The 17,737-nt window shown below is 47.6% G+C and overlaps 1 protein-coding gene across 5 annotated transcripts; it reads left to right on the plus strand.

Annotated features, from left to right (window-relative positions):
• Nucleotides 1-1,351: 1,351 nt before the first annotated feature.
• B3GAT3 (beta-1,3-glucuronyltransferase 3) lies at nucleotides 1,352-12,375 on the plus strand. 5 transcript variants are annotated; one of them, XM_082202438.1, is made up of 7 exons: nucleotides 1,352-1,838; nucleotides 3,059-3,261; nucleotides 4,761-4,850; nucleotides 6,033-6,210; nucleotides 7,911-8,241; nucleotides 9,234-9,524; nucleotides 10,938-12,375. In XM_082202438.1, the coding sequence occupies exons 2-7, from the start codon at nucleotides 3,186-3,188 to the stop codon at nucleotides 11,034-11,036; spliced, it is 1,065 nt and encodes a 354-aa protein (XP_082058564.1). In that variant the 5' UTR covers nucleotides 1,352-1,838; nucleotides 3,059-3,185; the 3' UTR covers nucleotides 11,037-12,375. The 5 variants fall into 5 exon arrangements, with proteins under 5 accessions (XP_082058564.1, XP_082058566.1, XP_082058565.1 ...); XM_082202440.1 differs by lacking the exon at nucleotides 1,352-1,838 and adding an exon at nucleotides 1,935-2,040; XM_082202439.1 differs by lacking the exon at nucleotides 1,352-1,838 and adding an exon at nucleotides 2,079-2,315.
• The last annotated feature ends 5,362 nt before the right edge of the window (nucleotides 12,376-17,737 follow it).

A 17,737-nucleotide genomic window follows, 5' to 3' on the forward strand; every position in this document is an offset into this window, starting at 1 on the left:
ACCCACCTTTACATCATCCATATTGGGTCTCCCCATAATTGTGTGACAATAAAACACCTTATGCCAAAAGCTTATGTCAGACTATGACTGGAGAGACCAGGGTTCAAATCACCACTTGGTCAGGGAGCTTGGTGGCCTTGGGCCAGTCACAGCCTCTCAACCATAACTTATGTCATAGGGCAGTTGTGGGGATTAAATAAATATGGGGAGAATCGTGTATGCTACTTTGAGCTCCTTGGAGAAAATGGTGGGGTATAAATGTATGAATGAGAAAGAAAAAAGGAATAAGAAAATGAGTGTTTGATCTGAGGAAGTGTTACCTGGTCCACAAATGTGACACCATAATAAATTTGCTAAATCTTTTAAGTTGCAAGTCCTTTTGTGCTGTTTTTACTGCAACAGATTTAAGCATGGCACCTTCCCCCCCCCCCCACACACACAAACAAGGACACTGGTTTGCATAAAAACGGCCAATTTAGATAAACATTTTGCTCTAATTTAAATAGAAATGCATGGGGAGCAAAGCTCTGTTGTAAACAGAATCTGCCCTTATTCCCTTATGGGGTATACAAGAGCCCTTTATAGAGTCCTTTGTAGGTTCTCCATTGGTAGGAGAAAATAACAGAGGCCAACCAGAGAATATTGAGAAGTAAAGCAGCTAGTAAGCCTGATCTTTATTAAAGCTGTTGCCACAGGGTGCTCCCCTCACACACAGGAGAGAGGAGAACCAAGGTGTGCCTGCCCTTATAAAGACATACTAAACTCCCTGCCTTGGAGCTCAAGACCACCACCCCCCACAAACATCATACCTACATCACAGAAAAGGCGGTCTACAACAGAAATTTGAATGTTTTTGTTTTTCCTGTCTGCCAGGTTATCTGATAATGCTTTATCTGATTGCCTTTCCTGGTAGTCTGGCCATTGCTTTGAGATGGTGATTACCCAATTCCTGAGGCAATGGAAAGGTTCCCTCACCCCCTCCCTCCTTGCAGAGAAAACATTTGGTCAGTTTGGGAGTCAAAATCATAGCTGTCAACTTTTCCCTTTTCTTGTGAGGAATCCTATTCGGAATAAGGGAATTTCCCTTAAAAAACGGGAAATGTTGACAGCTATGGTCAAAATGGTTTCAGGACAGTCTTCCTGTGCTGCTCCAGACATGTGGTCCACATATCTATGCACATGCTTGGTTGGTACATTTATGAACATTTATTATATATATATATAAGACCTTACATTTTTTATTCCACTGTGACCAGGTGACTTCTGTGCCTGCTCCACCCACTGTCCCAAGTGGCACTGCTAACTGGATGCACAGGTTCAAGCCCTCTCCCTTCATAGGGTGCATTCTCTTTAATCTGGATTTGGATCACATCCACATTATATATTTAAAGGTGCTGGGAGTTGAAGCTCTGTGAGGGGTCCGTGGTCCTCTTTTTGACAGCCCTTCAAACAGTAGACTGTCCTCTGCAAAGTAAGACACGCGGTCACCCTATCTGGAAACGAAACAGCTAAAACCGCAGCAGAAGAGAACAAAACGGAGTACAGTCGAACCAAGGGGGAAAAATTCAACGTATTTCAACATTTCAGAAGAAAAGGCATGAAGCAATCAGGAGGCGGGGGGAACGGGCCAGGCGGGGAATAGCTGCGCCGGGGGACCCTATACGAGAAGGGACCTCTGAAGGACGGTAAAAGCGGCTGGACCGGAAGTGCTGTGTTGGCCGGCGCGGGGGACTCCGTGGGGACCCCGGATACGATGAAGGGGGCTTTGAGCAGCTGAGGATCCTAGTCCCCCTGACCCTTCTCCCTCCTTCGCCTCGGGGGGCAGTAACAGAAGCGTGGTGAGCCCGGGCCTTTGCTCCGTCGCCATAGCAACGGTGTCACACCGTCTCCCTTCCCATGCCAGGAGAGAGGAGACGGGGGGTGGGGTATTGAACGGGGGGGGGGGCGCCGGCGTGGGGTTGCTGCTGCGCTCCTAGGAGAAGATGGAGAGGCTCTGCTTCAAGGGGTGCCCGGAGCCTCCATGATGCTGCAGTGCTGAAGGTTGCCCAGTAACTGCAAGGGGAAGGGGAGGGGCTTTGGCATGGAAACAGGGAGAGAGATCTCATCAGGGCTTCGGAGTTCCTAAAATAAGAGGTTGCAGGGGCTTAGGAGTGCTTGCATCCCACAAGCCAGCAAGCCCTTGCTCTCTCGTCCGAGGAGTGCGCGTGATAGAGACGTAAAGGCACTCTGTATGTGCTCAGGTGCCATCTCTGCAACTCCAAAGGCATTTACGTAGCTTGCAGGCTTGTCGTTGGCCAGAGGGTTTCCTGGTAAAGGTTTGGGCAACATTTCCTCCCTACAGAGATGATGGGAAACACATTAAGATGCTCTATCCCTAGAGACTGTCATGGGATTTGATGGATTCTTGAATGCTCTTAGGGATATTTGGACAGTTAGACAGAGCTGGCAACCCTGGTCTCTGAAGAATGATGAGATGTGAGGTCCAAACATGATCGCTCCTGAAGCTGTAGAGCCCACACTGCTTCTTGGCATTCCCAGGAGCTGTAGGCAGTGAAACAGGCTACTGAGATAGGTTTGCTAGGCACTTTGAGGATAAGAACTACACTTCGGAACTCCCTGGCCTGTGATATTAAGCAGGAACCTTCACTGTACTGCTTTTGGCACCTGCTAAAATCTTTTTTGTTTAAGCAAGCCTATGCAGACATGTTAATCTGGGATGCATATCAGGACATAATTTTATTTTATAAAGTATGTATTTTTTAACTGCTACTTTCCTTTTGAAAATAAATTAGGCTAACTTGTTTTTATCATCAGATTCTATGGATAATTTAATGTGTATTTTGAGTTGTATCCAACAATGTTTTACTCACAGCAGACCTACTAAAAACAATAGTTTTTAGTTTCATTAATTTCAGTGGGCCTACTCTGAGCAGGACTAACACTGTATGCAACCCTTTATATTTTATGTAAACTGCTTAGAGGTTTTTATGGTTAAGTGATTTTTTTTTTAATCTTGTTAACTTTAAAAAAAAAAATCTCTCATTTTTGCATTACTTAGATGGCATGGTTATGACAAGTCCAGTTGAGGTGCCCAGTGCACTGTCTAGTCTGGCTTTATGGGATCAGGTTCAGCTTTTGAGGCCTGAGGATGTGGACAAAGTACATGGAATCATTTGGCTAAACACATGCCCTTTCGATCCTTGTTTGTTGTGGTTTCCTTGAGCTGGCCAGAGAGGGCTGACCAGGTGAGTCCAGAGTGTGGTAAGTGCATTATTGTGCGACAGTGCCTACTGTTTTAAAAAGGTGGTTGTTTGTCTGCTGCTTTCTGACAATTACCTCCTGGCTGCAAATACGCCCCTCCTCAGCAAGGGGCTCAAGAGGGTAGTGGTGGCTCAGGTTACATACGCTTCAGGTTACATATGCTTCAGGTTACAGACTCTGCTAACCCAGAAATATTACCTCGGGTTAAGAGCTTTGCTTCAGGATGAGAACAGAAATTGTGCTCCGGCGGTGCGGTGGCTGTGGGAGGCCCCATTAGCTAAAGTAGTGCTTCAGGTTAAGAACAGTTTCAGGTTAAGAACGGACAAATTAAGTACTTAACCCGAGGTACCACTGTATTTCTATCTAGGTTTAGACCGGGTTTTAGCACTGAATAAACCTTGGTTGAGGGGCAAGGGGAGTGTGACCGTGTTACTCTTGCTTAATCTCTTTGTCCTGTGAGTTGGCAGTGCCATTTTATAGTGGTTCCAATCCTACTTACAGGACCAGTTTCAGAGAGTGGCATTGGGTGACTATGAGTTGCCTCCAACTCAGTTGTGCTCAGAGTAGACACACTGAAATTAATGAACCTACCATGCCCATTCATTTCAGTAGGTTCACTCTGAGTAGGAACACTACCTCTAACCCTACATCTCGGCCCCCTGGCAATTATGCCACAGAGTGCTACGTGTTAGCATCTGGTTCCCGGTTCTGGTTGCTATCTATATGAAGCCATTGGGAGCAGCCGTTTGGGGATTTGGAACACAGTGCCATCAACACGCCAGTGACGCCCAGCTCTATTTTTCTGCTACATTGGAGTCAGGTGAGGCTGTACAAGTCCAGAACCAGTGCCTGGAAGCGGTGATTGGCTGGATGAGGGCCAGTAAGCTGAAACTGAATCCTAACAAGACAGAGATCTTGTGTGTCAGCGGTTTACAGCTCTAGGAATTGGAATGTCTGCCTACTCCGGACAGGGTAGCGCTCTCCCAAAAGAAACATGTTCATCATCTGTGTGTATTCCCTGGAGTTGTTTTTGTCACTGGAGCGCATGTGGCTTCAGTACTTGTGAGTGTCTTTTTGTGTCTGCTTTGGCTGGAGTGCCAGTAATAACCATTCCTGGTCTGGTATAGCCTTACTACCTTGTTGTACACATCGGTAGCCTCAAGTCTTGATTGCTGTAATGCGCTCAACGTGGGGCTGCCCTGGAAGCTGCAGCTAGTGTAGAATGCAGCAGCTAGGGTGGCAAGCGTGGTGTCCTTCTGTGTACATGTTTACACCACCAATTTAACTGTCATGAAGAATCCCGCAGTGTGTTAAGGGTGCTGGAAACTGTAACTCTGTGATGTCAGCACCGTTAGCAAATTACAGTACTGAGGATTCTTTGGAGGAAGCCCTAACTATTAAAGTGGCGTAAGAGTGCTTTAATTGTATGGTGTGGGTGGTATCTTAATTTTCTTCTATAGAGCCGTGTGTTGATCTTTGTTTGGTGCTCATCTCTGCAGGCCCTGCCATGAAGGTGAAATTAAAAAACGTGTTTGTCATCTATTTCCTGGTGTCGGTGATCGGCCTGATGTATGCACTGCTGCAACTGGGTGAGTAGCAAAGGAGGGATGGAGGTATCCTGCTGTTATTATTTAATGGACTTTCCAATATCTATTAGCAGGCAATACCTTTATTTAGGACCAATCAAATTATGAGCAAACTTTTGAATTCTCAGAACTCTTCTATTAGGCTAGATATTTAGCAATACTGGGTAAACAATACCTGACTCGATGTTAAAACAGCAAAGTCTGTATTCAATCATAGTCTTATGATGGCCTGCAGGAGGATATAGAAAATTTGACAATGCTCTACTGCAGAGAGGTATACCCTTCTGGGCCCTCCAGATACTGCTGGACTTCCAACTTTACACATCTGGAAGTGCATTTGATATGTGATCCCTGATTGGTTGGGACATGTGTCTAGGATAGGGTAGGTAATCTCCAGGTGCTGCTGAACTACAACTCCCATCATCCCTGACCATTGGCCATGCTGTTGAGCTCATGGGAGTTAAAGTCCAATATTATCATCTGGAGACCCACAGGTCCCCCACTTCTGATTTAGAATGGAACCCTTTGCCTCCACCCTACCTTACATTGTTCAGGGCTATATCCACACCATACGGCTTCCTTCCCCTTCTTCTCCTGGGAACTTGTTAAGGATTCTGGGAATTGTAGCTCTGTGAGGGGCTATTTACAGTTCCCAGAATTCTTATACATACTGTATTGGCCTGAATATAAGCCGCACCCGCAAATAAGCCGCACCTTTAAAATTCAAGGGGAAAAAAGAAAAAATACAATACCCAAATATAAGCCACTCCCTTAAAATTGGGTTACAGGCTGAAAATCGCTGTGGTTGGTAGAATTGTAACTCCGAGCCAATTTAAGCCTTTGATCTTGCAAGCCCGCAAAAGTTACCATACAATTGCAAATCGCTATTCAATTGCTACAATTCTGCAGGCACTCACACCCGTAAATGGCAAATGAACAGTCTGAAGCTTGCAAATCGGCAATAAAACATTTTATTGTTCCGTTTTACTATATTTCTGTTTCAGCAGCGATATCGTAAAAGCCCATTTTTGTAAGGTCGCGAATTTAAGCCGCACTTTAACTTTTGACGGTTGGAATTTGGGCGGGGGGGGAGTGAGGCTTATATTCAGGCCAATACAGTGTGTATATATATATATGGATATTACTGCAGCAGTTGTGTGCTGATGTTCCTCCCTCTGGCCTCAGGACAGCCCTGCGACTGCACCCAGCACCTGAAGTCAGCCAGCGACCTCATCCACGCCAAGGAGAAAAAGCTGTCCCAGCTGCAGAATGAGCTGAAGAGGCTCCAGGGGCGGGAAAAAGTCCCAGAGCCAGCAGAACAAGCCTTGCCGGTCATTTATGCCGTCACACCCACCTACGCTAGGTAAGGTGCCAGATCCTTGGGGGTAGGGGGCAGTGTCGGTTCTGGGTCATAGTTCAGCAGCTGAGGGCATGACTTGCATGAAGAAGTATCCTGGGAAAGAAGGACTGTGAGAGAGGTGCTGCTGATCAGAGGAGACTCAGGGGCATAGGAAACTGCCTTAGAGTGAGCCAGACCCTCTGGTCCCATCTAGCTCAGCATTGTCTACACTTCGACTGACAGCGACTGCAGGCTTTCATACAGGAGTCTATGTCTAGCCCTACCTGTAGAAGCTGAGGTTGAACTTGGGACCTTCTGTATGTAAAACAGATGCTCTAACACTGAGGTAGAGCTCTTCCCTTAAGACGCGGGAAGCTACTGTTAGAATTCCTGCTTCATGATTGCAGTCATGGGATTGTTGTCTATCACATGACGGTATATGTTTTGACTCCACAGAGTGGGAAGTGACGGAGACAGGATATTTGTGTTACTGTGTTCCATGAGGTGGGACTATTGTCCTTTGTTCTTTCTCTTTGCTGTCTAATGCTAGAGAGAGAGGGAGCCATGTTGCAGTGATCCGTGTGTGTTTATATGTAAATACAGTAGATTAGCCAAAATGCTGAGTTGCTGAGGTCTGTCACGCGAACTGTGCACACTCTGTGGATCCCTGAGTGTGCCGATGTCTGTGGGCATTGGTCGCTGTGATGTTTGGGCAGAAGAAAGCTTATGAAGCTCCCGAACGATCGACCAGGAGGGAGGGAACATGCCAGTCGGGCATGTGTCTCTACCAGGGTCCTACTCGTGTGTAGGACGAGCTCCTGACAGCTACCATATACCAAGTCAGACCACTGGTTCATCCATCTCTATGTGGCAGATGATCTCCTGGCTTTCAGGCAGAGGTCTCTCCCGGCCTTGCCTGGAGATGCTGGAGATCAAACCAGCAACCTTTAGCAGGCAGGGCAGGGGCTCTACAACTGAGTTAGGGCCTTTCCCCTAAAAATAAACAGATGTTCCCATCTTTGTGGTTCTGAATAGCAGTCTGATTTAAATAGGACCATATCCAATAAGCTTATTGTGCTGCCCAAAGCCCATGGTAATTACATTATAACGTACCAAATACATATGTAGTGATAATAGAAGATTCCTGTGTTGCAGGGGGTTGGAACAAATAGTCCTTGTCGCCCCCTCCAACTCTATGGCTTTATGAAACAAATAAATAACAAACATTGATAGTATAAAGAAAAGAAGAATCAGAAATACCACCAGCTAACCCAACTTCAGATTAAACCTCCCAGTCTCCAAAACAATTTATAGCAACATTATCTAATTCTCCCTTTCTAATCCAAAAGCCACTTTATGTGTCCCAAAGCAGTTAGTTTCGCTCCAAATAAACTGAGCCGTTTCTTCCAGAAATCTTTCTTTGATCACTGTATAAAGGACAGATGAATAGATAGCGAATAACGTCTTCCACCAGATCTTGGCCACAAACACAGAATCTGTGAAAGAGAAACCTAAGAGGCTGCCTTATACAAAGTCGGACCATTAGCAGTGACTCTTCAGGGGCTTCTGACAAGGGACATTCTTTGGCCTGCTTGGAGATGCTGGGGCTTGAACCTGAGACCTTCTTTCTGCATGCTCTGCTACCAAAGCTGTGGCTGGAGCCCCTCTAAATCTGTTCCCCGATTTCTCGCTTCCTTCCTTCTCTCTGGCCTCCTCTTCCCCAGGCTGGTCCAGAAGGCAGAGCTGGTGCGCCTGTCGCAGACCCTCCTGCACGTGAAGAACCTGCACTGGATCGTGGTGGAGGACGCGCCGGCCAAGACGCAGCTGGTCTCGGAGCTGCTGGCTCAGAGCCACCTGCGCTTCACGCACCTGCACACCGAAACGCCCAAGGAGCACAAGCGCAAAGAGAGCGACCCCAACTGGCTGAAGCCCCGGGGGGTGGAGCAGCGGAACCTGGCCCTGCAGTGGCTGCGGGAGAACCACGAGCCGGGCAAGAAGGCGGTGGTGTACTTTGCGGACGACGACAACACCTACAGCTTGCGCCTCTTTGACGAAGTCAGTGCCGGGAGGAAGGGGGTGCAACAAATTGGGGGGGCGGGATTGCGGTTCTCCTAGATTCCAGAATGTTCCATATTCTTCTTCTTCTTCTGAAAAACAAAACCTTTTATTTTAACAAATATAATGGGGAGGAGGCGAAAGAAGCATTGTCAGATGATACTAACCATACAAATCTTCCATCGGTTCTGACTTAGCCCCCATCTGTACTGTACATTTAAAGCAGTATCGCGCCACTTTAAATAGTCATGGTTTCCCCTGAAGAATCCTGGGAGGTGTCGTTCATTGGGGTTTTATTTTGGAATCGCTAGGAGGTCCCCATTCCCCTTTACAGAGCTATAATTTTCAGAGTGGTTTTACAATCAACCCCTCTTCCCAGGCAGGGGTGCCAATTTGAATAGGGACCTTGGCCCCTAAGAGTTGGCTCCCATGTTCCCAGGGATTTAACAAAGCTTGGGGTTTGGGTGGGATTCCGTGGGAGTAAGTGGATTCTCCTCTATCTATCTATCTATCTATCTATCTATCTATCTATTCTGCAGTTGTGTCAGTTTATTCAGACATAGGTGCAAGCCTCATAGCTGACAGCAGGGGAGGGTGGGGTTGAACAGAAGGAATTACTCCTTACATACTAAGGCTACAGTCCTAACTTATGTGACTTACATGGGAGAAGCCCACACTGAATTCTGTCAGACTTCTGTCTAAGTAGACATGGCTAAGGTAGTGTGGCAAATGAGCATGTGCAGGATTCTTGGGGTGCTTTATTGGGGAGAGGTTCCAGGTTACCACAAGAGATGGGAATAAACAGGTTGTTAAACAAAGAGCTGCAACCAGGCAGCGTTGGTCTCCAGAAGGTGGTGGTGTTGACGTTCAGTTTATATCCCACATCCACAGTTTTTAAAGAAAGTGTTCCAGAAAATGGAAGCATTCTAAAAGCAGTTTTATCAAACTCTCCCCCTCTTTTTCCTTCTTTGCTCCACCCTGTCCCCCACCAGATCCGCTCCACCAAGCGCGTCTCGGTGTGGCCCGTCGGCCTGGTGGGAGGCCTCCGCTTTGAGCGCCCCCTGGTGGAGAACGGCAAAGTGGTGGGTTTCTACACGGCTTGGAAGCCCAACCGGCCCTTCCCCATGGACATGGCCGGCTTTGCCGTGGCCCTCGATCTGCTCCTGGCCAATCGGGAAGCTCACTTTGACTTGCTGGCCGAGCGCGGCTACCTGGAAAGCAGCCTGCTGCAGTCACTGGTGTCGATTGAGGAGCTGGAGCCGAAGGCTGACAACTGCACCAAGGTGAGCAGGTTGGCAGACGTCAGTAAAACTGCTGGCACATTTGTAAAGCTAAGCAGGGTCTGGCATGGTTTCAAATTGGATGGGGGACCATGTGTTGAGATTTCTGCATTGTAGCGGGTTGGATTAGATGACCCTCAGGGTCCCTTCCAATTCTATGATTCTATTGAGTCCCCTACAGATTCCCCTACACCAGGGGTCTGCAACCCGCGGCTCCGGAGCCGCATGTGGCTCTTTTACACCTTTGCCGCGGCTCCGGGGCAAATACTAGCGAGGGGAGGAGGCGCATTGTGCGTCCCGACACTCCCCACTGTGGCGGGCGCTGTACTGACTGTGATGTCGCATGGGGGCGGTGCATGCGTTAGTCACGCACCGTCCCGACGTCACCTTCCCGCCTGCTGTCAGATCGCGGCTCCGGAGATATATTTGTTTTAAATGTCGCAATGGTTTTGCGGCTCTCAGTTTTTTTTCCTTCGGAAACGGGTCCAAGTGGCTCTTTTTGTCTTAAAGGTTGCAGACCCCTGCCCTACACACTCGCCAATGCAGCAACTATTTCAGACCTGACAATATTTTTGACCGCCACAAGGATGGGGAACCTGTGACCCTCTAGATGTTGCTGGTCTCCAACCCCACAAGCCCTGATAATTGGCCACACTGGCTGGGGCTGATGGGAATTGGAGTAAAACAACAGCTGGAGGGCCAGGAGTTCCCCATCTCTGCTTTACACCTCTGTAAGTGCATTTAATATTGTGATCCCTGATTGGTTGGGACATGGAGACTACAGGTCCCACCAGCTATTTATCATTAGCCATGCTGGTTGGGGTTGATGGAAGTTGGAGTCCATCAACGTACAGAAGACCACAGGCTCCCCACTCCTGGACTGCAACTTCCATCATCTCCCACCAACACAAAACTGTGCTGTCTCCAACTGACTGGAGTTGGTGTCCAAAATATCTGGAGGAAACCTGGTCAGGGAAGACTGCCTTGAATCCTGACTGGTGTTTTAGCAGATGACCAGGGCAAGGGGAGAGTGTGTGTGCATGACATTCTTTAATACATGGTTTCACTTCCTCAAGCAGCAGGAAGTTTGCTGCAGCTATTTTAAGGCGGTTTGTCTCGGACGAGGCAGGCCTGATGACAGTCAGATTCCCATTGAGAAGTTCCTTTTTGAGATGTCGAGAAGCAATTTAGCGCAGTTGGTACAGTCGCCCCCAAGGGCAGGTGGTCTTACTGCTCTTCCTCACATAATGGTTGACGGTGGTAGCCGCTGTGAGTGGAAAACCTTTGTATGTTTGCCTCTGAAACAGTACATGTTTGAAAAGGAAAAGGGGTGGGGTGGGAATAGGAAAACAAAAGCAAACTCGGGCAACCAGTAGTAGAGAAATTGAAACAGAAACACCTATTTTGATCTTGCAGGTGCTTGTCTGGCACACCCGGACCGAGAAGCCCAAGATGAAACAAGAGGAGTTGTTGCAAAAGCAGGGCCTGGGCTCCGACCCCAGCATCGAGGTGTGACTGGGCCCCGTTTGGCCACTGAGACAGTGGCAGTGCCTCCGTGGGGCGTGGGAGGAGCTAGAAGGACTCGGCCAAACTCGATTGGTCGCAGATGCTGAAGTCTTTGACTGCCACTCCCCTGCCCATCCATGGACATGTGCTGCCCCGGAACTCTTTTTATTTATTAAGGATGAGCTCCCTGTTTGTGACCCCCAGCATGGAAGGAACACTCTGTCTCCAGTGAGAAGAGACTTGATTCACAACTGCTGCTATCCCCCGCCCCCTCGCCTTCCTTCTGCTGGGGAAATGTCTTCTATTTCGGTGCCCTCCCTCTTTAAAAACGTTTCTTCATTGAATGCTGCAGCTTCCTACTGGTGAAAAAGCCCCCTTTGCTTTCCCCTGCTGGCTGCTCTGACACCCCCCCCCCCAAAAAAAAAATTTGCTTTGTTCCCTCCTCTCTGGCAACATTTGTCTTATAGTCTGACTGCTCTCTCCTGTAACAAGAGTGCTTGAATGGCGTTGATTGGTGTTGGGAAGGGGACCTAAGTGAAATCCAAAAGTTCGTTCCTTTGGGGGGGGACCCCCCATTTTAGCCACCTTTAATCTTCTACTTAGTAAAACCAGTTGCATAAGGGAGCAATCACAACACCACTGTAACAGTTCCTGAGCCACATCCCCACCCACAGGAGCAAAAGCAAAAAACAGAGGAAAGAGGATCCCCAAATATAAAGTCTCAAGAATCCAAGTGACAACGAAATCATGTCAGAAGTAATGGCTCTTTAAACGTGAATATGGAAGCATTTACAGATTATGTGTATGGAAATTACAAGATTCACATTTGTATTGTGAATTTGTATTTTATGCACATATATCGGCCTGTCTATGGGAAGGAAAAGGGTGCAAGGAGGTTAAGCCTCTAGTAGCCCTTACTGCAATTCTTCAGAAGAAAAGTTGGGAAAAGCTGGAAGCAAGGATAAATATTCCTGTGTCTCTCCTCCTGCTGATGTGTTCTTCCCCCAATCATAGCATTTTTCTTTGAATCAGGGATGGGGGAACCTATGGTCTTTTGGACATTGCTGGTCTCCAGCTCCCTTCAACTCTGATGCAGTTGGCCCTCTAGGACTGATGGGGGCCGGAGTGCAATGACACCAGGAGGCCCCACAGTTCCCCCACCACCACCCCTTCTTTCTAGAAAGGACAGCAGCCCTTGCCAAGCCAGGGGTCTGATCCTGGGGAGGGGCTGGTTCCTGTTCCCCATGAGCTCTTGAGTGTTTCTGCGCTGTGTCCACCCCAGTTTGCATGTGTTGGTGGCTGTTCCAGCAACTTGCATGCTGACCGCTCAATAAACATGTTGACTTCCGCTGCTTCCTCTCATTTGTACCTCGGCCTGCCTTAAGATGCCTTGATTGACCCCTGTGTAATGCGGGGTGGTCCTCCAGGGGTTCTTGGACTCCAGCTCCCATCAGCCAGTATGACTATTGGTCAGGGGCAGGGCTGATGGGATATGTAGTCTAGCCATATCAGGAGGGCCTGACAAGTTCCCCATCCCTGCTCTGTTGACTGACCTCCTGTTATTGCGATCTTCAGCAGCTGGGTGCCGTCTGGATGTTTTGGACTACAATGCCCATCAGGGCTGAGATGGGAATTGGAGTCCAAAACATCTGAAAGGCATCCCAGTTGCTGAAGGCTGCTTTATGGGGTCTCCATAGCTTCCATCTCCACTGTGGACAATATCTCCTGCTACCCCTGCCCCTTTGGTCTCTCCTGCCTCTCCTAAGGTGGTGTGTTCTACACACACAAACACACAAACCTTAAATTCTGTGCCCAGGCATGCCAAATCCGGCACCAGTACAAAGCGAATTCTGCAACTTGCCCAAATCATGCAAATACGTCAAATGTGCATACTTGCTTCTTTTTTCCGTAATGTCTTGGGTGTTTTTTGTTTTCCGCTCACGGAGAGGAGGACAAAGCTTAGGCAGGCGCTGGTGACTCGCTACAAGCTACTGGGAATATTATTCACAGTGCAAGCCTATGGGTGTGTCTCTTCCGAAGTAAGTCACATTGAGCTGCATGGGAACTTCCTGTTTTGGGGAGAGCATCACCCACATAAGGTGATTTTTTAAAAAATGAAAGCTGAGAGTCTCCGAAGAATTAAGAAACCACTGCAGACATGCAACCCTGTGTTTCCTCTTTTCCCTTCCATCACCTTTCTGGCATCTTAGTCAAACTTCACAGTTAAATCTGCTTTTTTTTTGTTTGCGAACTGATTGCAGCAGACCCCAGGGGATCTTTCTTCCCCTGCATACTTTGGCAACGCTTGTACAGTGCTTCACATCCAAGCCAGATTAGTTTCTGAAATGGCTCTCCCATACCCTGTTCATACCTAAGCATTTGTAACAGGGGTGGGAATCTCAAGCCTGGTGGTCACATGTCGCCCGCCCCCAAGCCCCTCTGCCTGGCCCTCGGGAGACTCTGGGCCACAAAGCCTACTGACCCTGCTTCACTCCCTGCCTGCGTGTTTTCTCCTAACTGGAATATGCCCTTGAATAATGAGTTTTCTTGTTTTCCAAGTCAGAGAGGAGAGTGCGTAGAAACCACTATTTTTTTTTTACAAGAGTACAAAAATTAACATTCATTGCTCTGTCTGCTTTCACCTCTTGCCCCACCCACAATCAACACATGGCCCTTGGAAGGGAATGCGGCCCCTGAGCTAAAAAGTACTTCCAATTCTTGATCTATAAAATCCCATGCATTTGTTGTTGTTGTTTAGTTGTTTAGTCGTGTCCGACTCTTCGTGACCCCATGCAGAGCACCCCATGCATTTACAAACCTGTAAATCCCATGCATTTACAAACAAAGACTCCCAATTCTTGATCTATAAAATCCCATGCATTTACAAACCTGCCTCTCAGTATCGAGGCAACAATTAACACTCAAATCTGTTCTAGCTGGCTATACTTGGTGGAAGTACGAAACTCTGTGGCTTGACCATATTGAACACCTTGGGGACAAGGGACAAGCCTGGTGTCACCCTGTTTTCCACACCAGACGGCATTTCCTTCATCGCTGCAGAACTACACCTTCCCTTCCAGCTTCTAGGAGTGGTCACCAGGGCTTCCAGGGAAGAGGGCGTGTCTTCCGGGCAGACGTGAGCCTCAAGACAAATCCATTTCAGCTTTTTTAAAAATTGCAGCCAACATCTCAGGAACTAGTTTCCAGTAGCTTAAAGTATTGCCCAAGAAGCTGATTCAATAGCTGTGGTCAGCGTTCGCTGGGTTCAACGTGTGCCTCTTGCCAAGCTGTATGTTCTAGGAAACGTTTAGAAAAATGATCAAGGAGCTGTAGCAATTCCCCCGGTGAAGGCAGGTGCATAAGGGCAAATGTTGTCCTGCCATCAACCTCAGCCAGATCCCACCTGATTGCCTTCTCCATTGCAACCAGTCCAGAGGGTGGCCTGGCCTGTCAGCTTCCTCCTCCTTAGTCTCAGTATTGACCCTTGCAGAACTCAGCAAGAAGGCTCCACCTATCAGGGCCGGATCAATACCTCTAGAGACCCTAAGCACTTAAAATATTTTGGTTCCCCCATGTATTTCTAATTCAAAATACAGTGGTACCTCGGGTTAAGAACTTAATTCGTTCTGGAGCTCCGTTCTTAACCTGAAACTGTTCTTAACCTGAGGTACCACTTTAGCTAATGGGGCCTCCCGTCGGAGCACAATTTCTGTTCTCATATACTGTGTAGTTTGTTGCTAATTGTATTATTACTAACAAAGCAAGGGAGAGTGTTTGTGGGGTTTTCACAAAGTCACTTGGCTGGCTTTGGGTGCCAGATGCTGTGACTTGCAAATTACAGTGGTACTTCTGGTTCCGAACTTAATTCGTTCCGGAGGTCCGTTCTTAACCTGAAACTGTTCTTAACCTGAGGTACCACTTTAACTAATGGGGCCTCCCGCCGGAGCACAGTTTCTGTTCTCATCCTGAAGCAAAGTTCTTAACCCGAGGTACTATTTCTGGGTTAGCGGAGTCTGTCACCTGAAGCGTCTGTAACCTGAAGCATCTGTAACCCGAGGTGCCACTGTATAAACAATAATAAACTGTAAAATAAAATTGTATTCTTCGAAATGAAACAGAACCTACAGTAAGATGGAAAATAATTTTTATTTTTGTATTCTTCCACTTTATATTTTTTTTGGGGGGAGGAATCTCCTACTTTTTCTAATTGCAAAGTCCTTGATCAGATCCTCCAAACTAATCTTACGTAACACATCTGCTTCTGTACTTAGTAGAGATGAGGCGTCCAGCCTGCCTTGCTGCATAGTTGTTCTGTTGGGATTTTTAATATACTTCAGCTGAGAAAATGAACACTCAGCTGATCAATTTGTGACCATTACCAGCAATGGAAAATGTCTGTGCTGCTCCCCTTCCCTAGATGCCTTAAGCACGTGCCTATTTTAGTTATTCCAGCCCTGCCGCCTATTATTGCCTTTTGCCCGGCCTACTGTTGGTCTCCCAGCGTTCTCCCCCATCAGTCCCAAAGGGCTCCATCTTTATTTATTTATTTATTTACGGCTATTAGCCCATAAAATATGTACAAACATAAAAGCACAGGGGCATAAGGGCCGATATATTCAACACCGGAGGGTGAACACCACGATGCAAGGGTGAGTCAGTGAGCAGAGCCAGATAACAGCTTGGGGCCGGAAGAGCTCCAAGGGACGGATCACAGTAAAAGGAGGACTGAAGACGAGGTCCAATATGCACTCTCATCGTAACTGACCGATTAGTTTTGGTGGTGTTGTTGTTTTTTAGTTGTTTTTGTGTGAGAGATAACCGCATTCAGGAATCTCGCCACCTGCAGAGTTACCGAAGGATCTGTGTCCTGCAAAAGTAGTGCGGCGTGTGACTCAACAGGCCTGCCCACCAAGCGCAGTAAAGCAGGGTCTAGAAATTTAGTCCTGGCTATGCTATGTAGGGGGCAGTTGAACATTATATGTGGAAGAGATTCAACAGTTTTCCCGTCACACACGCATAGTGGAGACACCAAACCCTTGGAAAATCTGTGGCTCAGCAGGTTCGATGGAAGGACATTGAACCTTGCACGAATAAATGCAAGTCGGTGTGGTACAGATGAAAGAGATGACATGTATGATGGAAGGCCGAGTGGTGGGGTTATTCCATGATACCTGGGGGAGCAAAAAAGGGCTCCATCTACAGTGGTACCTCGGGTTACATACGCTTCAGGTTACATACACTTCAGGTTACAGACTCTGCTAACCCAGAAATAGTGCTTCAGGTTAAGAACTTTGCTTCAGGATGAGAACAGAAAACTGGCTCCGGCGGCGCGGCAGCAGCAGGAGGCCCCATTTGCTAAAGTGGTGCTTCAGGTTAAGAACAGTTTCAGGTTAAGTACGGACCTCCGGAATGAATTAAGTACTTAACCCAAGGTACCACTGTACCATGAAATCCCTCTATGAAGAAAGGTTACGGCATTTGGGAGTTTTAGAGGCGGGTAAGAGAAGATATGATAGAGCTGTGTAAGGTTATGCATGGTGCATAGGGAAAGTGCATAGGAAGATGTTTTTGCTCCCTTTCTCATCATTCTAGAACCTGGGGCTATCCAATGAAGCTGAATCATAGAATTGTGGAATTGTAGAGTTGGAAGGCACCCCGAGGGTCATCTAGTCCAACCCCCTGCAATGCAGGGATCTCAACACATGGTCGCCCACCTATTGGAAGATTCAGGGCAGACAGAAGGAAGGGCTTCTTTACACAGCACTTAGTTAAACTGTGGAGCTTGCTTGCTCCCCACTGGTGGCAGTGATGGCCACCAACTAGGGTGGCTTTAAAAGAGGACAGGAGAAATTCACGGAGGAGAGGGATATCGATGGCTACAAGTCTATATGGTCACATTCTCCCTCTACTGTCAGGAAGCAAACTGCCTCTGAATGCCAGTCACTGGGAATCACAAGTGGGGACCTTTGCTGCTGCGTTTAGGTCCTGTTTGCAGGTTTCCCATCAGAATTTGGTTGGCCACTGTGAGTACAGGATCCTGGACTTGGGCTTGATCCTAAAGGACTCTTCTTTTGTCGAACCTCACAAGAGGGACGAGACGAAGCAGCAATTCCCTCTGGGCAATTGATCCGACTCGGCCCAAAGGTCAGCAATGCCTTTGGGGGAGGGATTGGGCCCCCCACTGACTCCACCTTGTTCACTGGCCGCTCAGATCTGGAGTGCAAGTGGTGTTGGACGTCCACACATCCTGTCCTGCTGGAAGAATAAGTTCCTTCAACAGCTTCTGATTTTCCAGGCTGAAAAAATCGAAACCACCAGCCAGGGCCAGGAGCCAACAGAAGTCGCTTATCTGTATAAAGCTTTCACCCGACACTTCCTCCTCTGCGACTTGCTTGAGAATGCAAAGAGTCTTGTATTCCCTATAAAGATGTATATTTGAAAACGTTTGGGGTTTTTTCCTTTTTAAAAATCTTATTTTCCTTTCTTTTTTCATTTTTTGGTATGTTTCCCCCCCTCTTTTGTATATGCAATATGTACATGCATTTGTAATATGTACAGTGGTACCTCGGGTTAAGTACTTAATTCATTCTGGAGGTCCGTTCTTAACCTGAAACTGTTCTTAACCTGAAGCACCACTTTAGCTAATGGGGCCTCCTGCTGCCGCTGCACGATTTCTGTTCTCATCCTGAAGCAAAGTTCTTAACCTGAGG

Source organism: Podarcis vaucheri (assembly GCF_965113315.1).
Source record: "Podarcis vaucheri genome assembly, chromosome: 16".
NCBI lineage: Eukaryota > Metazoa > Chordata > Lepidosauria > Squamata > Lacertidae > Podarcis > Podarcis vaucheri.

Bases quoted from the DNA above. Each gene is read 5' to 3' on its own strand.
- B3GAT3 (XM_082202438.1), top strand. From the start codon at position 3,186: ATGCCCTTTCGATCCTTGTTTGTTGTGGTTTCCTTGAGCTGGCCAGAG. The intron at 4,851-6,032 runs GTGAGTAGCAAA...CTCTGGCCTCAG, and splicing joins GTATGCACTGCTGCAACTGG to GACAGCCCTGCGACTGCACC. The intron at 6,211-7,910 runs GTAAGGTGCCAG...CCTCTTCCCCAG, and splicing joins GTCACACCCACCTACGCTAG to GCTGGTCCAGAAGGCAGAGC.